The 26,431-nt window shown below is 41.4% G+C and overlaps 1 protein-coding gene across 5 annotated transcripts in view; it reads left to right on the top strand.

Moving 5' to 3' along the window:
- Positions 1-1,237: 1,237 nt before the first annotated feature.
- Positions 1,238-26,431, top strand: part of Lsm14a (LSM14A mRNA processing body assembly factor) — a 49,230-nt gene continuing 24,036 nt past the window's right edge. For all 5 annotated transcript variants that reach the window (XM_041653520.1, XM_041653519.1, XM_041653518.1 and 2 more), the window contains exons 1-3: positions 1,238-1,505; positions 17,662-17,825; positions 21,114-21,243. In XM_041653520.1, the coding sequence (XP_041509454.1) occupies positions 1,385-1,505; positions 17,662-17,825; positions 21,114-21,243 (415 nt within the window). In that variant the 5' untranslated portion in view covers positions 1,238-1,384. The remainder of the gene's footprint in view (positions 1,506-17,661; positions 17,826-21,113; positions 21,244-26,431) is intronic.

Here is a 26,431-nt window from a genome sequence, read left to right as displayed (position 1 = left end):
AGCCAAGTAGAGGGGTGTAAAGTGAGGGCTGATTGTATTGTAAACAAATCATCTCAGGGAGGCTTTGAGCAGAGTGTAATGAACTGTGAAAACTCTGGGTAAAGAAGGTATGCTTGGAACAGTACTGAGTTGTGTAACAAGAAGCTAAATCCACGTCCTATACAGTCTGTTTTTCGTTTTGTGTAACATGTAATCTGTGGAGAGTATTGGAACGGAGAGATGTCATCTGACTTGATTTGAACGAGAGTCCATCATCTCTTGCTACCTGAACATGATGCCCCGGCTACTGTGCTAGAAAAACCTACTAGGAATAAGGGAAGTAGATTATTCTTAGGAGACTACTGCAAATAATTTTGGCCAGAGTAATGGAGGCTCTTGTAGAGTTGTATGGAGATGATCCAAACGGAACAGACAGGATTTACAGTTAGGATAGACGTGGCGGTGAAGGAGAAGTCAATCCAGGGTTAAGGTCTTCGTGGCTAAGTAAACCGTTCCAGTGCCTGGTTACCTCAGAGAACAACTCTAGAGGGACGAGTTTGGAGTAAAATCGAGCACAGCTACAGCTTTGGACACCGTCTTAAGATGTCAATTTGGCATCCGAACGGAGAGACAGACGATCGTAGTTCAGAAACTGGAGTTGACATAAGAAATCAAAGCTGTAGAGAGAACAACTGGACCTGATAGTGTCCAGTGGCATCTTGAAAACTAGGAACCCGGATCAAGCCATATGAAAAGAGTTGGACCCGGCAGGAAGGAGAAACAAGTTTTCGGGACACAGTCCCAGCGCTTCCTGGAGCAGCAGCGTTGGGGGTGTGACAATCGGTAGGCGATGCTGCTGCTCTGGCACGACAACGAGAGCTCCGTGACTCGCGGATGACAGGCAGCTGGCCATGAGCTAGCAGGCGACCGCTTACAAAGGCACCGGGCTCGTGACAAAGTACTGGCCGCCTAGAAATGGCGGAGGCCGCAGTCAGCGTCACCAGGCGGGATGAGAGCTCGCCACGCGGCGTCTGGGTGCCATGAAAAAAATTTCCGTCTCTCCGAAACTCCACCGGAGCGAAAGCCGGTGAGCAGCTTCCTCTACCGGACCCGCAGCCACCGCGGAGAAAGCCACGGACGGTCCGGTACTCGCCGAGTCTCGCGAGAGAGCACGCGGCCTCGCCCTCCCAGCGTGCCCCGCGCCGCCGCCGCTGCCGCCGCCGCCGCGCCTCGGTTTGAGGGCGGGAGGCTGGGGGAGGGTAGCGGAGCCGGCGCAGCCGCCATGTTGGCTCTGAGGCGGCTGCTGTGAAGTGCCGATTGAGTGAGCGGGCGGGCGTGCGGAGCGGCGGCGGCGAGCGCAGCGCGGGATCTCCTGAGTGCGAGCGGGAGCGACGGCGGCGACGCCATGAGCGGGGGCACTCCTTATATCGGCAGCAAGATCAGCCTCATCTCCAAGGCGGAGATCCGCTACGAGGGCATCCTCTACACCATCGACACCGAGAACTCCACGGTAGCCCTCGCCAAAGGTACGGCGGGGCAGGCCTCGGGCTTGGGGAGCGCGGGCCGGGCGCCCCGGCGGCCCTCGCGCTCTTCTTCCTCAGGGGAGGCCGCTCCCTCGCTCCCGGTCCCCCCAGCGACTAGGGCCCGGGGCGCGGCCTCTCTCGGTTCCCGGGCCGCTTCCTTCCCCGGAGCTCCGCGCCTTCCATCCGGGGAACTCCGGGAACGAGTGCGCGGCGCCCGGGGCGGGGCGGGGCGTTCCTGAAGTCCCGGGAACCCGCCGGAGAACACACCCAGGTTCGTGGCTTCCGAGACCGAAATTCGGTCGTTCCGTCTTCTGACCCGCGGAACAAAGCCGGAGGAGTCCAAGAATCTGTCCGCCTACCTTGAGTTGAATGCGGATGTGTGGGTTCCTCGGCACCCATGTTTCTCAGCGTTCTTCGTCTCGGTTGCTTGCGACGGTGCTCGAGTGAAGTCCCGAGCTGGGTGCTCAAAAGTTTGGGTTTGCGCCGCGGACGTGTGCTCGCGATGGGCCATTGGCACGGTCGAGCCGATCGCATCCGGTTTCTTTCCTCCGTGATTGTTACCTGTTAAATCAAAATTCTGGTGCAACCATCTCTTTAGGGTGCACGTTAAAACGCTGGCTTGCTGCCCCCCACGGCCCTCTTTTCTGGAACCCTGGTAGAAAGGCAAGTTCACGTTTGATGATCCAGGACTCTTTGCACGATTCAGATCGAGTATTTCGGGGCGCTGACCGGCTCCGCTGGACGTGTTCCACGGGTAAAGGGTGTTGAGTTAAAGAAGGGGGACCATCCCTACCCCATAGCCTTTAACGTCCGGACGGTCTGTGGGTTTTGTTTCCGTTCACACGTGCTGGGCCTTTGCCAGGAAAGCAAAAAGAAAATAAACTTGAGCTTCAGATCTTAGAGGAAGCCCTACAACGGCTTGTTAAATACTCGGGAGGAGTATTTTCCCCCACACCTGATGGAATTTTAAGACCCGCCTACTACGCTAGGAAAAGAGGTCTGGGGATAGGAATGGGAGAGTCGTTCCACAGTACCAAACAAGTTTTAATGACCCGTTTTTAGATGTTTTGGTGGACCCTTTTAACAGTATTTGTTTTGGGACAAATAGACGTAGGCAAGGAAATTTTTTATGTTGGTGAACCAAACCTGATAGGGATTAGGGGTTCCGGCTGATGGGCAGAGCTCTCGCCTAGAAAGTGGGAGGTCTGAATCTCATCTCCAATACCAGAAGAGCAACGCTTTAAAAAGGTACACTATAAAACAGTAGGGCGGTGTTTTCCACAGTTGCATCGTGGTGATACTTGTGTAATTTTTAGCAATTTACTTTTATAACACCCTTGAATCTGACACTTCAAAAGTTAAGAAGCCTGCTTTTTAAAAAAGCAGAAGGAAGCCCGGGACTGTGCCACTTGCCTATAGCCCCAGCTATTCCAAAGGCTTCTTGAACTAAGGAACTTGGGGCCTGCTTAAGCAATACAGGTGGGTCATCTTAGAAAGCAGATAAATACAGGTATCTCAGTTGATAAGCGTGCTTGCTTATTGTACTTGAGATCCTGGGTTCAATCCCCAGTGAGAAAACTGGGTGTGGGTGGTGCATGCCAGTAATTCCTCTAGGGAGTTGGAGGTAGGAGGTCAGGCATTCAAGATCTGCCTGGTATACATGAAAGCCTCTCAGAAAAGACAAAAACTGAAAGGAGTACCACATATCTTCCTCTCTGCCTTGTGGAGTACTGTACCACATCGCCTGCTTTCATCTTTGTAAACGCTCACTGTACTTCAGGATGTATGACTGTCTTTAGTAGTTATTAAAGACTTCACCAATGGTGTGAAACTGGGCATGGTGGCACAGGCCTTTGTCCCAGCATTCAAAGGGTAATGGCAGGTGGATTTGAATTCCAGGCCAACCAAACTACTTAGTGAGACCCTGCTTCAAAAACAGCAAGAAAGGCTTGCCCGTGATATTTCTTAATTTAGTTTTGCTTGCCTTTTTTAAAATCTGCTTCTTACTAGTGGAGCTTTTGATTCATAGGGTTAGTTTTACTGATTTTTATTAAAGTGTGGGAAAAGCTCTCTGAAGTTCTTGGTGCTCTCACCAAGTAATCTAGACACTGGTTGAGAACAGTATTTCTCATTAAAGTGGTTTTATAGAGGTTTGGGGGTTTATTTGATAGTCTCATGTAGCTTGGGCTGGCTTCAAACTGGATATACAGTCAAAGATGACTTTGAAGTATTGATGTGCCAGCTTCCACTTTGAACTCTAGTCCTCTAGCCACCACCTAGGTGCTGGAATTATAAGGCATAGTAACTTTCTGAAAACGCTTTTAGTTATATGTGTGTGGTCTGTGTAGTGATAAGCACATGCAAGTATAGGTACCAACAGAAACCACTGGGTGTCAGGTTTATTAACCCCACCCCCAGCTGGAATTATGGGCAGTTGTGGACCACTCGCCACTCGTCAGGTGCTGGGAATCAAACTCAGGCCCTCTGGTGTGCACTCTTTTTAACAGGTGAGCCAAAACATTTTCTAAGATTTCTTTCTCCTCTGTTTCCTCTGGATTGGTCCATTAGTCATTTGGTTTATTTGAGATAGTCTGTCAGTCTTGTAACGCAGGCAGTCTTAGACCTCTTTGTAGTATCTGTCAGGGATCCTTTGCCTCTGCCCTCCAAGTATTGGTACTGCAGGTGTAAGCCACCATGCCCAGCCCTTTTGTTTTTTTGAGGTAGGGTTCTCACTGTGTGGCCTACTCTGACCTTAAACATGAAATTCTGCTTCCAACTCAGTCTTTTTTTTTTTTTTTTTTTTTTTTTTTTTTGGTTTTTTGAGACAGCGTTCTCTGTAGCTTTTGGAGCCTGTCCTGGAACTAGCTCTTGTAGACCACCAGGTTAGCCTCAAATTCAGAGATCCACTTGCCTCTGCCTCCCGAGTGCTAGGATTAAAGGCGTACACCACCACCGCCTGGCTCCCCAAAATAATTTTTAAAAGTTATTAAAGAGCTGGAGAAATGGCTCAGCTGGTAGGAGCACAACGGTTAGAACTTTGTGTATATAGAATGTTTTACTTTTGGCTTTTATTCTTCTCACAGGTTTGGCTATTTGACAGTTAATACTTCGTTTATTTTCAGCTTAGAGCTATTCAGAACAATGCTTTTAGGGAAATTAGTATTTAAATGCACTGATGTGTTGAAATCATTTTCCGGGGACACACACACATACTTAGAATTTGAATTGCAGAAACACAGCGAGTGTATTCTTCACTAAGTGAACACTAAGCAGTTTTTCTAGTAGGTGCTTACTAGTTGTTATTTCAGTAGTAAGAATTCTGGTTCCGTGTTCCTCACCAACAACAGTACTGGTGCTATAACTATAATTCTTAGCAGCTATAATCTGATGGGTAGGTAGTTCAATGTGGTTTTTATTTATTTTTTTATTAATTAGATGTATGTGTAGGAACGTCTGTGCGTATGAGTGCAGGTGCCTACGGAGGCCAGAAGTGTGGCCCTCGTGGAGCTGGAGTTACAGGTGGTTTTGAGCCACTTAATGTGAGTGCTATTAACCACTGAGCCATCTTCAGCCCTTGAATGTGATTTTAGTCCCTATTTCTCTGGCTACTAATGAGTTTTGAAGGTCTTTCCATATCTAAGCCATTTGATATTTATCTTTCCTTAAGTGTCTTTGAAATTTGTCACTGGAGTTACTTTCTGGAATTTTGAGTTCTAAATATAAATCCTTTGATGAATGTATATATTACAAATATCTTTTGTGTAATGATTTTATTATAGATATTTCCTCATTTTATGTTTATCAGACTCTTAGGACTAGTTGGGTGGTGCTTCTTTTTTTATTTATCCATGCTAATAACGTGATTTTCTTTAATCCAGTGCTATGCTACTTCATCTTTTGTTGTTTTGTTTTTCACAATTAGGTCTATAATGCACCTGAAATTGGTTTTGTGTAGAGCATAAAATGTTTAGATCTTTAACTTTAGTAAAAGATGCACTTGGCTTTATGATCTGTACTATAATTGAGGTCTTTTACATGGCTGTAAATATATATATATATATATATATATATATATATCAGATATATATATCTGAAACTATAGTTCTTTTGAAACTTGACTAGTTAACATTAAGTTATGGTATAGAATTAGGGTGACCATATCTGTAGCTTTCCCTGGTAGAAACCATTACTTATGCCTATTTTAATACCGTTATTAAAAACATTTTTCTCTTAATGTTCCAGTTTGGGTAATAAGTTGTATCATCCCACAATAAGAAAGTGGAAGCCTGCTGCAGAGGCAATCTGAAATGACGTTGGCAGCTGGCTTTAAGTGTGTTTGTAGATAATCTGAGTCATGGTAGTTTTAGCAGCCCCTGTAGTTTGTAGTCCTGTGTTATTCCTTTAGAATTAAAACATCTGGGGTTGGAGAGATGGTTTGGTGGTTGGATGCAGTGACTGCTCTCCCAGAAGAGCTGGGTTCCCCTCTCAGCGCTCATATGGCAGTTCACAACCATCTGTAACTCCAGTCTCTGGAGATCTGACTCCCTCTTCTGGCCTCCAGGGGACTGACTGCATGTGTGTGGTACACATAACATTCATACATGCAGGCAAAGCTTCCATACACATAACATTTTTAATTAATTTAAAACCCCTAAATAGGAGTATTTAGGGAATTTGCATGAGTGGGTATGTAAAAGAGGAAGTTTTATAGCACATTAGGGAGGTAAACTTTTACTCTGTGATTTAAGTTTTCACTTAGAATAATCAAGTCAGGATGTTGAAGAGATATGACTGGCACAAATAATTTGTAAAATAATTCCAGTGTGTTTGCACATCACCTATGAATGAATATAGTTAATAAACCCAGTATGCTAAATGAGGGAAATTCTTACATAATAAACATAAATTCTTGTGTTTAGGTAGCTATCCCTGGGGAGCCTTTTAGGATGCCATCGCAGAGGGAAGAGATGGAAAAAGAGTGGCAAGTTAGTGAGTTGCCCTTAAACTTCAAGGAATTTGTGTTGTCCACAAAGTTGGTAAACTGTTAATCATCTTTCATCATCTGCTGAGTCTTGTTCCCTGACTTAGTTTATCCAATCAAAATCAAAACAATAAAGTTTTACTTTGATTGTTTATGGACCACATAGTCGTAAATGACTGTTCTAGCGGAGCAAGCAGGAGCATTGCAAGTTCCTATGACTTTTTTTTTGAGACAGGGTCTTTTTTATGTAGCTGGCTGACCTGACGCTCATTCCCTATATAGACGGCGTTGGCCTCAAATTCATGAGATCCACCCGCCTCTACCTCAACAGTACTGAGACTACAGCACTGGTCACATGTCTGGTCACAAATTGTGTGGTGGAAAAAAATCTAACAACTCACAAAATTGCTACCTCGAACAACAAAGATCTCATGAAATTTAAAGCTCAGATTTCTTTTGTTGCCCTGTTTAATGAGGTTGCCTCAACTAAGCTGAAAAGCATTGTTGCTGCTATAGAAGCCACAGAAATACAGACTTCTAAGAGTCTCTTTGGTTTTTTTTTTTTTTTCAAGACAAATTTTCTCTGAGTGACAGTCCTGGCTGTTGTAGATCTCGCTTTGTAGACCAGGCTGGCCTCGAACTCACTACCTCTGCCTACCAAGTGCTGGGATTAAAGACGTGCACCATCACCGCCCAGCAGCTAACTTCTAGGAGTCTTAACTCGGGTGTTGTTTTTCTTGCAAGATGGATAAGATGAGCCATGACTTTCTGTGTGATAATACTGAAAACAGTATACACCGGGGGGGGGGGGGGGATGAAATAAGAGTAAAGAAGCTTTATTGACATGGTATAACAGCAATTGCTGAATTTAACTCAGTGCTACAGTAAGTACAGGTAGTTGAACTTTTATTCTTCTCCAGGAACACTTTGCCTTTATTTTCTTTCATATTTGTGTAGGTAAAGTGTTGAGTTGGTCAGGCTTATTCTAGTTTTGTGTGTTTCTGGAAGAACATGTGACCCAACAGATTGATTGGAGTACAAAGTACTTGACCACGGCCAAGGGTTTTAGCATTTTTATCTTTTCCTTGGAGATGCAATGCCTCCTTTTACCCATCCTGATAATTACATAAAGTGTTGCAAAAAAGTAATCAGCCTAGAATTGGTACTTAATGAAGTAGCAAAGCATTTTTAAGTGCTTAGGAGCGAAAACCCCAAATTCTATCATCCATTCAGCTCTTCTGTCCTATAGTATCTTGATGTGACAGTCTTTCGATACCTACCTCATTCTCACTCATTTCACTGTCTTTATCCTGTTTAAATTCCCTGAGCAGTCATTACGATCAGAGTTTTGTACCTTCCTCACTCCACATCCCCTACGTCTCTCTTGTACATATGAGCTTGCAGAAATCACTGCCCTCGTTATATAACCAACTCACTCTGAATTTACTTAGATTCACTGACATCAGCAGTCTTAGCCACTTCCTAAGAGTCATGTTTCCATCCTCTACTCTTTCCTATGAGGCTCCTGTGTTCCTTCTCTTTTCTTCAAACCTTCAACACTTTCTACACCTTCCATTTGTTAACTTGCTTCCTTTTTGACTCAGCAAAGAATAGCAGGCGAAGCCGGGCGGTGGTGGTGCACGCCTTTAATCCCAGCACTCGGGAGGCAGAGGCAGGCGGATCTCAGTGAATTCGAGACCAGCCTGGTCTACAAGAGCTAGTTCCAGGACAGGCTCCAAAACCACAGAGAAACCCTGTCTCGAAAAAACCAAAAAAAAAAAAAAAGAATAGCAGGCGAGGGGGCTGGAGAGATTGCTCAGTGGTTAAGAGCACTGCATGCTCTTCCAGAGGTCCTGAGTTCAATTCCCAGCAACCACATGGTGGCTCACAACCATCTGTAATGAGATCTGGTGCCCTCTTCTGGCCTGCAGACAGAATACCAAGAATACTGTATATGTATACATAATAAATAAATAAATCTTAAAAAAAAAGAATAGCAGGCAAAGTGCAATAGATAACAGTAATGTGCTATAAATTTCAAATGACTAGAAGCAAGGATTTTGGAAGTTTGACAATAAAGAAATAAAGGTGAGGAGATAGGTATGTTTAACCTGACTTAAACCTGACTTAAACACACAGTGTGGATCCATGTAACAAAACATTACATGGTACCCCATTGATATGTACAATTTCTATGTTCTTATGTATCAGCTTGAAAATAAATAATAGAGCCAGCAATGTGAGTCTATTAAAGACACTTGCTGAAAAGCCTGATGTAATGACCTGAGTCAAATACCTGTAACCTGGGAGCACACATGGTAGAGGGAGAGAACCAGCTCCTACAGATTGTCCTCTAACTTCACACAGTGTGGCACATGTGTGTGGGCACATAACTTGCCTGCTAGTCAGTATAGACAAACTATCTTCACCTTCTGCTCGGTCACTTTGATCATTTCTGTTCTCCTTATTGTTTTCTTCTCTAATTGCTCTTCAATTTTCCTTGATTGTATCATTTCGGAAATTAAAATATTGTACCGAGCACAAGAAAGAATGCCCAACAGAAAGCAGTTTACAGAGTCAGTATCAGGCTAGGTGTGGAGGCTAGTGCCTTTAATCCCAGCACTCAGGAGGCAGAGGCTGGTGAATCTCTGAGTTCAGGGCTAGTCTGGTCTACTTAGCAAGTTCTAGGACTGTGCAGAGAAGACTCTTAAACAACAAAAAGTTAAGGTTAAGTGTTGACTGCTGGACAAAGATAGCAGATTAGACTTTTTTTTTACTTCCTGTTGATAATTCCTATCAAGAATGCACAAAATAAACTCATTTTAAAGGCATAAATCCACAAAAGAGCAAGTAGATTTGGGGAAAAGGTAGATAATATTAACAAAGTTTTGGAGGCCAAACAGGAAGTAAATGAGTTTAAAGAACAAATTCTTAATAGAATTTTGTACCTGTAAGGTGGTAGGTAAAGCCAAGAAGTAATCCGATCTGTACCTTAAGCCCCTGAAAGGCTCAGGATTGGCAAAGGAAACTAGAATACTACAAAGTAATTGAGAATGTAGATAGAGTTAAAAACTAGAGGGTTAGCTCAGAGTTTGTTCACATTGTGTTCAGACCAAAGTTCCTTCTTCATTTATATGACTAGTTACTTTCTTGTTCACTGGAGATGGTAAAGTAATAATAAAACTGGTTCCAGAGAAACCAAGCACACTGAATGCTGAGACAACTGTGCTCAGTGTGTTCTTCTACTAAGCAGTGCATTTTGGCTGTAGGAATTAGTTCTTTGTGTTTGTTTTTTGTCTTGGGGGTTTTTGGTTGTTTGTTTTTTGGTTGTTTGTTTTTGTTTTGTTTTTGGAGGTAAATGTCTCACTATATAACCCCAGTTGGTTGGGAACTCTGAAGACCAGGCAGTGAGAGTCACACAACCATCTATCTCCTCTTTCTTTCTTTAGAAGGGTTTTTATTGGTTTACAGATCAGGGAAAGGTGAGGTGGCAGGTGTCTCCATGGTGGCAGAAGTGTACAGCTGGGACTCCTCCCTTGGTAAAATAGAAACCAGAACTGGAATCTGGCTTTGCAACAGTTCCATCATCCTAGTTTCTTTGTGTCTGGTTAGCCTTATCCCATTATCTTTTGTATTTGATTTGGTTTTGTATTCCCTTACAGAGCCCAAAATCAAGTCCACGGCCTTGAACTCTACCACTGAGCAGCCATCCCTAGTCCCTGAGTTCCTAATTCATAATTGTATTTTAGAAAGTTACATTTCAAACAATTATACTGAAATTCCCAGCTTATTGTCAATTTTACCTGTATGTATATATGTACATCACATGTGTCTGATGCCCAAGTTAGAAGAAGGTGTTGGATCCTCTAGAACTGGAGTTACAGATGACTGTGAGTCACCATGTGCTAGGAACCCAGGTCCTCTCTCCAGCCCTACCTAATGAATTCTTTTTTTTTTAATCTATTTATTTATTATGTATACAGTATTCTTGGTATTCTGCCTGCATTTATGCCTGCAGGCCAGAAGAGGGCACCAGATTTCATTACAGATGGTTGTGAGCCACCGTGTGGTTGCTGGGAACTGAACTCAGGACCTTCAGAAGGTCAGGCAGTGCTCTTAACCACTGAGCCATCTCTCCAGCCCACCTAATAAATTCTTAACATGCAGTTCACAAGTAGATTTCAAAGTATCAATTCTTGGTGTCCTGAAGTTACATATAAATGAATCTTGTCATGTGTGTTACTTCAGGAAGAGTTCGTAGATTCTAGTAGTTTTCTAAGACACAGATGCATAAAACTTATCTTCTCTATGCCTAAGATAAAAATACTAACGTGTGTTTACTTTCCTTGCCTCCTTTCTCAGGTTTATTAGTTTGAAATTGTAGTTACAGGTTTTTATTACATTGCATAATTATGTTTTTAGAATCCCTTTAAATGGTTTTATTAAGTAATATTAATTCATAGGAAATATTTATCTCATGAGTCAACACCAATTTGTTTAGCTGAATTTTCTTTCTTTTTTTTTATTTGGAGGGAGAGAGGTGGTTTTTTTTTTGTGGACTCTGAGGTGTATGTCTATGTCTTAACTATTCCTACTTGTGTGATAGGTTGCATAATCAGCTATCTTGTCTCCTTGTTTCACCTCCTTCCCCTGGTGCTGGGAATAGGATTTAGGGCCTCACACAAGTTAGGCAGGCATCATATCATCAGGGCATCTCTCTAGGTCCATTTGTTGCCCCCCTCCCCACTCGGTACACTTTTTAAACATTATTCTATAGTTACTCTGGCTACTTTTTCACGGAAGAAGTATGGTGCCGATCTGATTTTCATTTCTGTGTAGAGCACATCTTATTATTAAATATTTTTCCTCTGTGTAGTTCTGACTGTTTGGGAACTCACTGCATGATACAGTCTGTTCTTGAACTCAGAGAAATCTGTCTGCCCCTACTGAGTGCTGGGATTAAAGGTATAAGCAAGGCTTTGTACATAAATTCTGAATAAATTATTTGAAGTCAGGAGACGTCACATTTAAGCTAAGAAGAGTTGGCCTTCCTGCCTTTGAGTAAACAATGAATGTAATAAAACAGCACCTAAAATTTGCCCTTCTCGGAGTGTGGGAGCCAGAAGATTCAAGGACGCTATAGGAAGGCTCACACAGTCAACTGACATGGGCTTATAGGTGCTCACAGAGATTGAGTGGGCAACCAGGGAGCCTGCATGAGACTGACCTAGGCACTCTGCATATATGTTACAGTTGTGTGGCTTGGTCCTCTTGTGGAACTCATAACAGTGGCAACTGGGACGATCTCAACTCCTTTCTTGGCTTTTGGGACCCTACTTCTCATTCTGGGTGACCTTGCCCAGCCTTAATACATGGGGAGGTGCTTGGTCTTATTGCAACTTGATATGCCATGTTTTGTTGATACTCTTGGGAGACCTGCCCTTTCCTGAATGGAGCTGGAAGAGGAGATTTGGGGGTGGGAGGAAAGGAATGGGCTAGGGGGGTGCAGCCAGGATATAAAATAAACAAATGAGTTAAAAAATTTTGCCCCTTCTCCTTAAATGTTGCATATTAGTCAAACCTTTGTATTTAAAAGAAGGGTTTAGAGGTAGAGGTCTCAGTCTATGATCAGCTTGCCCTTTGCTTGGGGCCCTGATGGTACAAATGCCCAGTACCAGGAACCTGTGGCAGACAGAAAGCAGATAGAGAAGAGCTGGGTGACAGGATAGGTTTTCACAGGACATGTTCTTACAGACTTCTCTGCTAGGACCTGTTTGCTGCTGTTCGGATTTCATAATAGTGCTGTCACAATGTGACTCCATGGAGGGATTTGTCCATTGTTTAAGTTACAGCCCTCAGGATCCAGTCGCTCCCCCAAAGCCCATCAGCTGGCAGTCAACTACCCACTACATTTCATATCAAGCCATAACCTATTAGATGCTTTTTGATTCACTGCATCCCCAGTAGCCATCCTATCCAAAACTGTCATCGGTCACCTCTTTCCTGGCCCACCATGGTTCCTGTCATGTCTCTCTGAAGAAACAGACTCTTTTTGTGATATTTACTCTTTTTACTCACTGTTTCTCACTGCTTTGTTTATCCATTTTTTATTTCTTAATACGCATGCATCTCTGCCCTGGGGAATTCACCCTATCCCAGTATGCCAGAATCATCTTGGACTCTCAGTTCCAGTGTTGCACAGTGAAAACAGCTCTTTGGTCTTCATATGATTTCCTTTAATCCTCATTTTTCTCATTCTTATCATTCTTTTCGGTTTTTCGAGGCAGAGTTTCTCTGTGTAGCAGCCCTAGCTGTCCTAGAACTAGCTCTGTAGACCAGACACGGCTTCAAACTCATAAAGATCTGCCTGCCTTTGCCTCCTGAGTTCTGGGATTAAAAGCATTCACCACCACTGCCTGACTGATCTTGTCATTCTTTATGAGAGGAATAACCACTTGGCAGTACAGTCTGTGTATAGAATAGCTGACTTAGCACTTGTTGTAGTTCCTGGTTTGTTCCCAAATTGGGGAAGGAAAGGATTAAGTCCCTGGCAGTTAGTGCTCCCTGTCAAGTTATTGTACACCCATGGCTTTCCTGGGTTTCCTTCTGATACATTGTCAAGCTCTGTTAATACTGATTTGTCTTCATATATAAGAGGAGTCCAAAGGCTCAAGTTCCAGCTTACCCATTGCTCTTGGTTTCCATGGCCACATCTGCTTTATTTGAATGGCAGGTTAAGGCTTTCCTGGAGTGTTGGATAGGGAGCCATAAAAAGTATTCATCAATAAAGTGACTTATCAGGGTCTAACTTGGGAAGTTCATACTGACAGCATTGCATAAGGCCTGATTATCTGAAGGGGAAGCTGTGTTGGTGAGGTCAGTGTACTGTTTAAAGAGGTTAGGGAAGAGGAAATGTAGGCTTAAACCTAGTTTCGTGTTTATCAAGCTTCATCTTTCTGTTTTACTACCAGACCTCAGTTTCTTTGTACAAAGCATGTTAGCTATTTGTTGATCACATGAAAGGTACTTTTTTTTTTTTGGTTTTTCAAGACAGGGTTTCTCTGTAGCTTTGGTGCCTGTCCCGGAACTAGCTCTTGTAGACCAGGCTGGCCTCGAACTCACAGAGATCCGCCTGCCTCTGCCTCCCGAGTGCTGGGATTAAAGGCGTGCACCACCACCGCCCAGTGAAAGGTACTTTTTTCAGAAAAATTTTGCCTAGTTGGAAAATGTATGGTTCAAATTTTGATAAGTATTTATTTAGAAGACAATGAAAGGACAATGGGAGATGCTTTTTTTGTTTTGTTTGCTTGCTTGTTTGTTTTTCCAAAGCAGGGTTTCTCTGTAGCTTTGGAGCCTGTCCTGGAACTAGCTCTTTTTTTTTTTTTTTTTTTTTTAAATTGCCAGAACCTTACATGATCTGAAGTTAACAGTCTTTTATTATTATGTATACAGCATTCTGCCTGCATGTATGCCTGCACACCAGAAGAGGGCACCAGATTCAATCATAGATGGCTGTGAGCCACCATGTGGTTGCTGGGAATTGAACTCAGGACCTCTCGAAGAGTAGGCATCTCCAGCCCCTGAAACTAGCTCTTGTAGACCAGGTTGGCCTCAAACTCATGAGATCTGCCTGCCTCTACCTCCCAAGTGCTGAGATTAAAGGTGTGCGCCACCACCAACTCCCAACAGGGGATGCTTTTTGAGGCATGGTCTTGCTGTGTAACTCCCACAGGCCTCAAATTTAGAGTCTTCTTTCCTCAGCCTTCCAAGTGCAGGGATAACCACCATACACCCCTGAAGACAGTATTAGGGATTTTTTACTTTCTCAGGTGTAGTAATAGGAGTGGCAGGCTGCAGCCCGGCCTCTGCACGGCTAGCTTAGCCGTAGAATAATTACACGGAAACTGTATTCTTTTAAATACTGCCTGGCCCATTAGTTCCAGTCTCTTACTGGCTAACTCTCACATCTTGATTAACCCATATCTAATAATCTGTGTAGCACCACGAGGTGGTGGCTTACTGGTAAGATCTTAACCTGCATCCATTTTGGAGAGGAGAGCTATGGCGACTGCCCTCACTGCCTTCTTCCCAGAATCCTGTTCTGTTTACTCCGCCTACCTAATTTTCTGTCCTATTAAAGGGCCAAGGCAGTTTCTTTATTTAACCAATGAAATCAACACAAAACAGAAGACTCTCCCATATCACTCAGGTGTGTTTTTATCAGTTTTCTTTGGCCGTCCTGTATTCTGTGGAAATGTGTTGGTCTCTCTCTTAACTGACAGGTCCTTAGAATTTACCTTGTAATAAACAGATCTGGGGTCATTATTGTTAGTGTGTCACCATGTAAAACCTTAAGAATGGCCGGGGGTGGTGGTGGCGCACTCGGGAGGAAGAGGCAGGCGTATCTCTGAGTTCAAGACCAGCCTGGTCTACAAGAGCTAGTTCCAGGACAGGCTCCAAAGCTACAGAGAAACCCTGTCTTGAAACAAAACAAAACAAAAAGAACTTAAGAATGTTTTGGATTTTAACATTTCTGGATTGTTACTCTGATGAGAGGACCTAGTGATGAATGGATGCCTGAAAGAAATCCCACAATAGCTCAGAATTGAGAAATAGATATTTATTTAGGGGTAAACTCACAAATCAGAATTCTCTGCTTGAATGGTGGACAGCGATCAAATTCCGCAGTCCAACAATCCGAACGAGCAGCCGGCAAAAAGGAAGAGGAAAGAAAAGGGGCAGATGCAGGCTCTTATATAGTATAAGAGGCCATGCCCCAGTAGGCGGGCAACCACCAGCTACAAGCCCTCCTATAGCATTACTCTAGGAATTTTTATCTTTGACAGAATCTATTTGGTAGTCTGTCCTGCTACATTTTTTTTCCTCTCACATACCATTAGTGTGTGTTGTCTTTAATAAACAAGAAGAAAGTTTGGGGTTTTGTTGTTGCTTGTTTTTTGTAATTCACTGGATTCACCTGGATACAGGTGAGCTGTTTCATTAGGCCTTGGGAAGCCTTATTGAGCCCTCGATTTTGCAGGAGGGCCTTGACTTACCCAGTCTATTTCAAAACAAGGCAGCTTTGAGGGCTGGGATATTATTGTGGTGATGATGAAGATGGATTAAGATTTATTTTTATCTGTAATTTTCTTAGTTCTGTGTTCTATTCTTCGTCATTCTGTATGGAAAAGGTCGAAGTGGGGACTGGAGAGAGAGCCCACTGGTAAAGAGCAAGTACTTCTTCTGCATAGGACCCAAGTTTGGTGTCTGTATTCCGTCCATATAAGGTAGCTTACAACCACCTGGAACTCCATCTCCAGGGCATCTGATGCCCTCTGCTCTCTTCCATGGGCATTTGTACTCACAGGCACATACTAAAACACACACAAGTACACATTTAAAATAAAGCAGATCTTTTTATCAAAAGGTTACAGTGTGAACCTTTTTTATTTCTTTTGTAGGGGAGGGCATGCACCATGGTTCCTGCCTGCTGACATACCATTTGGCTGTGAAGAGAAGGCTGGGAGAGTGCTGCTCACCTAAAGCTTTCTGTATCAGTTTCTCTTAGTGTACCTGTGTCCTGGCCTCCATCCACCCATTTGGGTTTGGGAGTGAGATTGTCTGTGGAGAAGGAGTGGGCAGGGGGTGCTACTTGTTCTGCCCTGTTCTTTCAGTTTGTACTAAGTCTACATGATTGTCCTTTTTGAGACCAGATCTCACGTACTGTGTATCTAAAGTTGCCCCTCAATATAGATTACAGGAATATAGTATACTTCCATGCCTGGTTGTTTAGGTGTTCAGTTTTCTGAGACAGGGTCTCACTGTCATGCTGGCCAACCTTGAACTTGTGTGCAATTTAGAAGAAGAAAATAGGACATTATAAAACCTAAACTTAAGCCGGGCGGTGGTGGCGCACGCCTTTAATCCCAGCACTCGGGAGGCAGACGCAGGCGGATCTCTGTGAGTTCGAGGCCAGCCTGGTCTACAAGAGTTAGTGCCAGGACAGGCTCCAAAGCTACAGAGAAACCCTGTCTCGAAAAACTAAAAAAATAAATAAATAAATAAATAAAAAATAAAACCTAAACTTAAATAGCATTGATTTTCTTTTTTGTTTGTTTGCTTTGGTTTTTCAAGACAGGGTTTCCCTGTATAGCTTTGAAGCCTATCCTGGAACTCGCTCCATAAACCAGGCTGGCCTCGAACTCATAGAGATCAGCCTGCCTCTGCCTCCCAAGCACTGGGATTAAAGGTGTTCACCACTACCGTCTGGCAGCATTGGTTTTCAATCTAACTATGGATCAGTTTTATGAAAAATTAACTGCTAGTCTCTCTCTGTCCTTCACTCATTTACTCTTGCCATGAGCAGTTTGTGATATTTGATGTTTTCTTATTTGGAACATCACATGGATGCTGGTATTTTCAGTAGTCTCCTAAGTCAGGAATCCTGAAACTAATGTACGAGACTCAGGAGAGTGTCTTAAAATGCAGATTCCCAACACTGCTCACAGAAAGTAAATTAATGGAGTTCATTTATAGCCTGCTTACATTGCATGGGATCCACAATTTAACTTTGACTAATTCCATCTTCGGTGTTAAATGCTGAGAGTTACTATATAGCAGCTGTTTTAGGTCATGAGCATTTTAATCTTGCCCATGGAAACTCAACTTAACTGTTCACCAAGGGAAATATTGCCTCTGTTTGCTTCTCCTTGCCTCAAAACTTAAACTTTGGATTTTGTGGACTGCAAAAATGTTTTCATTCCTTCCCCTATCAAGAACTATGGTGTAAGTTGTCAAATCTTTATTTTGCTGAATGAAAACACTAAAAATAAAATAGCAATGGGGGGGAAAAAAGACGTTTTCATACCTAAAATGAAGAACTCCTTTGAATTATTTTCTGAGAACAGTGTTCAGAATCTGCACCACCAAGCAGCCACCAAAGGTAAAAGTAAAATTGTGAGAACACAGCCTCATAACACTGGACTCTTAAATGAGTACGTTCTACTTTGAGCACAATGTCTTCTATTTTCCTCTTCCAAAAATTTTTGTCTATATATTAATTAATACTTTCTTATGAATGGTATTTGAGAAAGATACTTGGTATTTGAAACAGAATCTTTAGACCCTGCCTAAATATGAGTAACAAATAATATATCTCATGTCCTGTTTTCTCACCAGTTCGATCCTTCGGTACAGAAGACAGACCAACAGACCGTCCAATACCACCTCGAGATGAAGTCTTTGAGTACATTATATTCCGGGGGAGTGATATCAAAGACCTCACTGTTTGTGAGCCTCCAAAACCACAGTGTTCTTTGCCTCAGGACCCAGCTATTGTTCAGGTAACTGATAGTAAATTGCCTTTGAGTGGTGTAGTTATACCTGGTTAGCCTTGGCTTTTGCCTGTTCTGTTAAACGTTCATGTAGTTTACTAGTTAGAAGTTACTTGGATGTGTAAAATTACTTGGATACTTTCTTCTATAGGTTTCTTTGGGGATTGTAAGTTGAAGCTGATAAATAAATAGCTGAAGAATTTAAATAAATTTTACAGTAGTTTCTAGTTTCAACATTGCTACATTGTTATGCTGGCTAACATTTTTCATAGTTAACTGCGTAAGACTTAATACAAAGCACAGACACTGCACATAAAATAGGTCCTTTTTCACATAAAATGGTGCTTTTTGAGCTTGATACCCATACTTTTTTGCTTTTTTTAAGTGAAAAAATTGAAAAGCAAGAAACCACAGTTTGAATGGATCCAGGTAGTAAGACTCCATAATCTAGGACCTGTACCTCTACACTATGTGGATAGTGGTTCAAATTTCAAACTCTGGTGATAATGGCTACTCTGGGATAAAATAACTAGGTTAAGTAGAGGGGGTGCTAAATCATAGTGTGTATTATACTATATGCAATGGTATATAATGAGATACCACAAGCAAGAAGGGTTTTAACATAAATTCTTTAAGGTCCCAAGTTAAAAATTAGACTTAAGTATTCTTAGAATTGAATCTTTACATATTTCATTAAAGATGGATACACCACTGGGCAATATTGCCCACACTTGCAGTCCCAGCACTTCAGAGGTGGCCATGACCGTGGTGCGCACATCAGGAGATGGAGGACTTTTTCCACTACATGCGAGCTTGAGGTCAGACTAGGCTACAGATCTTACCTAGAAACAAAAAATAAGCAAATGCGGGGGGCGGGGGGGGGGGGCTGGACAGGGAAGGAGGGCTATAGTCTTCTCATGGTTTGTTTCTTGACTTTGTTTTATTTGTAATCTTTTTTCCTCTCATAAGTCTATCATTTTCCAATGTATCTGTTGGTTTTTCAACAAGTCACATATGGGAAAGTTTTAGTTTTCCAGAAATTAATTATTCTTAGACTTACCTTTCCAAAGATTTTTTCTTCTGACTATTAAAGGAAAATATCTACTTAACCCATCTAAGTGAAAATGAGGCAAATAGCATAGCTCAGTAGAGTTCTTGCCTGGCATATTGAAAAGTCCTGCTTCCTATTCCCAGTGCCAGAGCTGGAAAAAGAGACAGAAAATATGAAAGTTATTAATAGCTATTAAGGAAAGTACTTTGATAATATTTTTTTCTAAATATAAAACAGGCTTTTTGATAAGGAACTAGAACTTTCAGCCTTGCAGCAAAAACTATATATATGTCTCCCTTCTTAATTTTTATTTTGGGGCAACAAAGTCTGAAGTAACCCTAAGAGAACATGAGTCTTTTAGGTTGAGAAAGAAGAGACACGCTGTAATAGAGGTGGCTCCCACACCGGCACTGCTGTTACTTTACTTAGTGGCACCATTCAGTCACCTGGAGTAATCAGCTTCATGGAAATAGAAAAGCGTAGGTCAGAATGGTATTGAATGACTTCTTCCAACCATAAGTACACTTTGCTTGTTTTCATTCACTTGTGCAACCATGTGTGTTGAATACTCAGCATGAGCATATGTGATAGTAGCAGAGAACAAAAGGTAAGGTCCAAACTAGCAAGATAATAAGTTAAGGTCCCATGGTGCCAAGCCTGATGACCTGAGTTCTGTCCTCAGATGAACAAGGTAGAAGAGAACACTATCTTCTGGTCCTCTATATACATGCCGAAACACCCTCCCCTACACACGTTCAAAGTAAATGTTATTTAAAAAAATTTAAGGCCTTACCATAAATTAGCTTATAACCCTGTAGTCTTTAATGCAATTCATATTTGAATTGTAGAATAATTTATAAGACAAATTAACTATATGTGTATTACAGTATATATTTTTATTTAGTAAGTTGTTACTAAATTTTATTACCCATAAAAATATCTTAGAAGGGAGAAAGGTTTTATCTTGGCTTACAATTTCAGAACATTTAGTCTACTTGTTATATCTATTATTTGGAGTCTGAGGGGAAACACACTGTCATGGCAACAGGAATATATGGCAAAGGCTGTTTACCTCATGGTGGCCAAGAAACAAGGAAAGCATGTCAATGATAGAGGGTATCCCTTCATTCTCTTTCATTCCATCTGGATTTGAAACCTATTGGTGGCATCCCCATTCAGGACAGATTTCTTAAAAGATTAGCTCTGAAGAAAGCTTTCACAGACATACCAAGGTCTGATTTACTGACCTCCTAAGTACATCTCAGTACAATCAAGTTGACTAGATAAATCATCACATTATAGTTTATTATAAAATCTTCCTTTACTTAATCTAGTGATGTTAAAATATAAGCAACTTTATGTAGGATGTTTGTCTGTATCCCCTTCTATGAATTCAGCAGTGAACCTCAGATGATTGAAAATAAGACAGGTCTGGAGAGATGGCCCACTTGGTAAAGGCACTTGGAACCAGGTCTAATGGCCTGAGTTCAGTCCTCAACTCACAGAGTGGAGAGAGAACAACAGCCTCTGCAAGTTGTCCTCTGACCTGTGCATGAATGCATAAACAATACATATTAAACGAATGAATGGATGTAAAAATAAAGGAAAATGATGAGAGTTCTTTTTATGACAGTACCAGACTACAACCCTTTATTCTGTTTATTTATTTATTTTGAGGGAGTAAGGAACTCAGGTCTCTCGTATCACTATGTAGACCAGGCTGGCATCAAACTCACAGATCTACCTGTCTCTGCCTCCCAAGTGCTGGGATTAAAGGCTACACCACCACTCCTAGCAAGAGCTTTTTCTATAAGCAATTGCTTTGTAACTATTTATTCCCTGTTACAATTAACAGTCAACTGAAGTCACTGTTCATGTATTTCCTAAATCTATTATAAAACTAAACTCAGGAAGAATTTATCATAGAGAAAGTATTTCTAAATAGCATTAAATGTGACTGGTTCGAGAAGACATATTGGGCAGAGAGATAGCTTAGCAGTTAAGAGCACTGACTGCTCTTACAGCAGTCCCAAGATCATTCCCAGAACCCACATGGAGGCTCACAAATAGACAAATATTGAAATAAGGTTGACTGTTGTAATATTAAGTGTATACTTTAAGTCACTGTGATTGCTTTTTTTGTCTAACAGTTAAACTTAGCATGTTTTTTTAAAGGCTAGAAAAATGTGAGTCTTCATTATATGCATGTTGCTTAGAACTTAGAATAACCTATGGTTTTCTTTCAGTCCTCACTAGGTTCATCATCATCTTCATTCCAGTCAGTGGGTTCCTATGGACCTTTTGGCAGGATGCCAGCATACAGTCAGTTCAGTCCAAGCACATTGGTTGGACAGCAGTTTGGCGCTGTTGGTGTTGGTATGTGATGACATTTTTTTCCTTTTTTTGTCTCAATTTTTTGACCATAAAGGTATAAAAAAATCTTGCCAAAATGTTGTTTGATCTTCGTTATGTTTGTAAGTTGGGCATGGTGGTGCATTTTATAATCCTAGCACTTGGAAAAGGGAGGCAGGAGGATCAGAAATTCAAGGTTATTCTCAGAAACAGCAAGTGTAATGCTAGCCTAGAACACATGTGACATTGACTCAAAAAAAAAAAAAAAACGGGGCTGGAGAGATGGCTCAGAGGTTAAGAGCACTGACTGCTCTTCCAGAGGTCCCGAGTTCAATTCCCAGCAACCACATGGTGGCTCACAACCATCTATAATGAGATCTGGTGCCCTCTTCTGGCCTACTGGCATACATGGAAGGAATGTTGTATACATAATAAATAAATAAATCTAAAAAAATTTAAAAAAAAGAAAAACAACAACAACAACAAAAAAAAAACAGGGCTGGAGAGAGGGAGAGACCAGAGGTTAAGAGCACTGACTGTTCTTCCAGAGGTCCTGAGTTCAATTCCCAGCAACCACATGGTGGCTCACAGCCATCTATAATGAGATCTTGTGCCCTCTTCTGGCATGCAAGCATCCATGGAAGAAATGTTGTATACATAATAAATAAATAAATCTTAAAAAAAAAAACCCTTATACTCTTTAATGTATGAAGTAGTAAATGTATTAAAATGCATTTAAGGAGCTGGAAAGATGGCTTAGTAGTTAAGACTACTTAACTGCCCTTCATGTAAGACCCTGGTTCAATATCCAGCACTCACACTATCTCTAGCTCCAGTTCCGGGTGACTCGGTGCTTTCTTCTGGCCTCCTAGAGTCTTGCACATACACATGCACATACTCTCGGGCACATACACATTTAATAAATAAGCATTTAACCCGCCAAACATTAGCTCAGAGCAACACAGTCCACAGTTTAAAACATTTAATCTAGCACAAAACATACTTCTCATGAAATGAAGAATCTCATGTGTGAATACAGATGACATTTGCAAACATGGTGGGGTGTGAAAACCTGAAGAATTTTCTTAAAAACAAATTGCTGGCCTGATTGCACAGCACATGGGGGCTGTTTGCTCCTCTGATCACATAACTGACCGAGAGCTGCAGCTTGCTGCTGTCCAGCCTCATAGAAGAATATCTTATTTCATATGGCTAGCCTAGGAAACAATTTAAAGAATAATTTCAACTGAATAAACATAGTTTTCTATAACTATAGAGTTATTGTAGTCAGCCCGTTCTGAATTTGGTGCTATCTTTACTATTACTATTCCTTCATATTAGCTTTATTTGCCTTTCAATCCGCTACTTTACATTATTGAATTTCATTTTATAATGAGAACTTCTAAAAATAGTGGAGAAGATCAGCAGTTCAATACAATTGAGTAAGGGTTTGGAACCTACCTGCAAGGGTTCCAGCTGGCAGCTCCCGTCTTTCCCCTCTGGTAGTTTGATTACATGGCATCTCACTGACTCCGCCTTCTTTCTCCCAGCATTCAGTTTAGCTTTCCCCTCCTAGTTCTATTCTGCTAAGCCACTGGCCGAAACAGCTTCTGATATGGGAGTCCCCTATGTGTGCTGTGATTACCATTAATAAATAAACTGCTTTGGACCTATAGCAAGGCAGAATTTAGGTAGGCAAGGAAAGCTAGGCTGAATGCTGGGAGGAATAACGGCAGAGTCAGAGAGAAGCCATGAAGCCTGCAGGAGACAGTCGCTAGGAATGTTAGCCAGTATGTCACGTGGCCATACACAGATTAATAAAAACGGGTTAAATTAAGATGTAAGAGTTTAGCCAATAAGAAGTTAGAGCTAATGGGCAAAACAGTGATTTAATTGATACAGTTTCTGTGTGATTATTTTGGGGCTAAGGTAGCCGAGCAGCAGGGAACCAACAAGCGGCTCTCTTCTCCCACAAGGTTCTTTATTTATTAACCAATAAAAACAACACATATACAGGGGAATTTCCCACACCATTTCCCCTTTTCTGTTTAAATAAAAAGGAAGGCTTTAACTTTAACATAGTAAAATTACATATAAAAAACAGGTGTAACTAAGGAAAACAATAATTATAACTACCTATTGTTCAACTGCATCAAAAACAATCATAAGGATTCCTGCTTAAGTAAACAGGAAGTGTATCATAAGCAACTCCCAAAACTCTAAAATTGACAGAGACATCTCCCTGCCTGGATAGTCACCCAAAGTTCTTTTGTAACATTCAGGCGTTCATCTTCAGCCTACAGGCTCACAATATCTGGCAGACTTCCATGAAGCAGAAAATTATTTTTATTATTATTATTATTATTGATTTTATTGAGTTATTATTTTATTGAGTTGTTGTTAATAATTATTGATTTTATTGAGCTATACAGTTTTGTCGGCTCCGCTCCTTCCTCTCCCCTCCCCTTCAACCCTCTGCCATGGTCCCCATGCTCCCAGTTTATTCAGGAGATCTTGTCTTTTTCTGCTTCCCATGCAGATTAGATCCATGTATTTCTCTCTTAAGGTCCTCATTGTTGTCTAGATTCTCTGGGATTGTGATTTGTAGGCTGGTTTTTTGCTATTGTTGTTGTTTTGTTTGTTTTTTCTTTATGTTTAAAAACTGCTTATGAGTTCGAGGCCAGCCTGGTCTGCAAGAGCTAGTTCCAGGACAGGCACCAAAGCTAGAGAAACCCTGTCTCGGAAAAAAAAAACTGCTTATGAGGGGCTGGAGAGATGGCTCAGAAGGTAAGAGCTGAGTGCTCTTCCTGAGGTCCTGAGTTCGATTCCCAGCAACCACATGGTGGCTCACAACCATCTGTAATGAGATCTAGTACCCTCTTCTTGCCTGCAGGCATACATGGAGGCTGAACACTGTGTACATAACAAATAAATAAATCTTTTTTAAAAAATGCTTATGAGTGAGTACATATGATAATTGTCTTTCTGGGTCTGGATTACCTCACTCAATATGATGTTTTCTAGCTCCATCCATTTGCCCCCAAATTTCAAGAAGTCATTTTTTTTTTCTGTTGTGTAGTGCTCCATTGTGTAAATATACCACATTTTCCTTATCCATTCTTTGGTCGAGGGGCATTGAGGTTGTTTCTAGGTACTGGCTATGACAAACAATGCTGCTGTGAACATAGTTGAGCACATGTCCTTGTGGTATGATTGAGCATCCTTTATATATATATATACCCAAAAGTGGTATTACTGGGTCTTGAGGAAGGTTGTTTCCTAATTTTCTAAGAAACCGCCACATTGATATCCAAAGGGGCTATACCAGCTTGCGTTCCCACCAGCAATGGAGGAGTGTTTCTTTACCCCACAACCTCTCCAGCATAAGTTGTCATCAGTGTTTTTGATCTTGGCTATTCTTACAAGTATGAGATGGAATCTCAGAGTTTTGATTTGCATTTCTCTGATGACTAAGGATATTGAGCATTTCCTTATGTGTCTTTCAGCCATTTTAGATTCCTCTGTTGAGAGTTCTCTGGTTAGGTCTGTACTCTTAATTTTTTTTATTGGATTATTTGTTCTTTTGATGGCAAATTTCTTGAATTATTAGTATATTTTGGATATCAGACCTTTGTCTGATGTGGGGTGGTGAAAATCTTTTCCCATTCTGTAGGCTGTCATTATGTCTTGTTGACCGTGTCCTTTGCTTAACAGAAGCTTTTCAGTTTCAGGAGGTCCCATTTATTAATTGTTTCTCTCAGTGTCTGTGCTACCAGGATTATATTTAGGAAGTGGTCTCCTGTGCCAGTGTGTTCAAGTGTTCTTCCCACTTTCTTTTCTGTGAGGTTCAGTGTGGCTGGCTTTATGTTGAGATCTTGATCCATTTGGACTTAAGATATGCATGGTGATAGATATGGATCTGTTTTCATTCTTCTACACGTTGATATCCAGTTATGCCAGCACCTTTTGTTAAATATGCTTTTTTTTTTCATTTGATATTTTTTGCTTCTTTGTCAAAAATCTTTGTGTTTGAGGGTTTGTGGATTAATATCCGGGTCTTTGGTTCGGTTCCATTAGTCCTCCTGTCTGTTTTTATGCCAATACCAGGCTGTTTTCAGTAATATAGCTCTGTAGCAGAGTTTGAAGTCAGGGATTGTGATGCCTCCAGAAGTTCTTTTATTGCCCAGGATTGTTTTGGCTATCCTGTGGTTTTTGCTTTTCTATGTGAAGTTGAGTACCATTCTTTTGAGGACTGTGAAGAATTTTGCTAGGATTTTTGATGGGCGGTGCATTGAATCTGTAGATTACTTTTGGTAAGATTGCCATTTTTACTATGTTAACTCTACCTACCCAAGAGCATGGGAGATCTTTCCACTTTCTGGTGTCATCTTCAATTTCTTTCCTCAAAGATTTAAAGTTCTTGCCATACAAGTCTTCCACTTGTTTGGTTAGAGTTACTCTGAGGTATTTTATGCTATTTGTGGTTATTATAAAGGGTGATGTTTCTCTGATTTCTTTCTCAGTCCATTTATCATCTGTGTAAAGGAGGGCTACTGATTTTTTTTTTTTTTTGAGTTAATCTTGTATCCAAAGCAGGAAATTTCAAAGACAGTTCCACCTATATTGGCAGTTTGTCAGTCACTTTCTTCTTTGTCCTGCAGAATGTCTGGCAGACTTTTTCGTGAAGCAGGAACCCCGAGTGATTGTTTAACCTTTAGGCAAGTTCAGCGTCATTTCTCTGTGGGTCCTGCATGTCCATTTCATACAGCATAACATCAGGCAGTCCAGGCAAGAATAGTTTCTTGCCCAAATGGCTAACAAACTCTATAAGGAGCTACTTTGATGCCCATCATCCTCTTGAAGTAATTGGTTCTGCCAGGAGCATATGTGTCTCATTGTCATGAAAAGTCCTAAGTTCTTAAGACATTTTAAATGCCATATTCTGTAATCTTTGATAGGTTTGAAGAATAGCTATCCATCTGAAATATACCTCTGTACATCTAGAAAATCTAACTCACAAGACTACAAGCTTGACTATTATAGATTACTATCTATTAACCTGTACTTCTTAATTGTACATTACATTTTTAAATGAGCTGCACAAACACAATACCTTAATCAAGAGCAGAAATATACATTGATCTTAAATTTGTATCAACAAACCAAGATCCATATCAATGCAGATCTCTATAGCATATCTCCCTTTAAATGG

This window comes from Microtus oregoni, unplaced genomic scaffold (genome assembly GCF_018167655.1).
Source record: "Microtus oregoni isolate MIOR12 unplaced genomic scaffold, Mior012 000006F_ref0000085, whole genome shotgun sequence".
Taxonomy (NCBI): Eukaryota; Metazoa; Chordata; class Mammalia; order Rodentia; family Cricetidae; genus Microtus; species Microtus oregoni.
The sequence above is the reverse complement of the archived record's forward strand: the minus strand, read 5'-3'. Positions and strand labels throughout refer to the sequence as shown.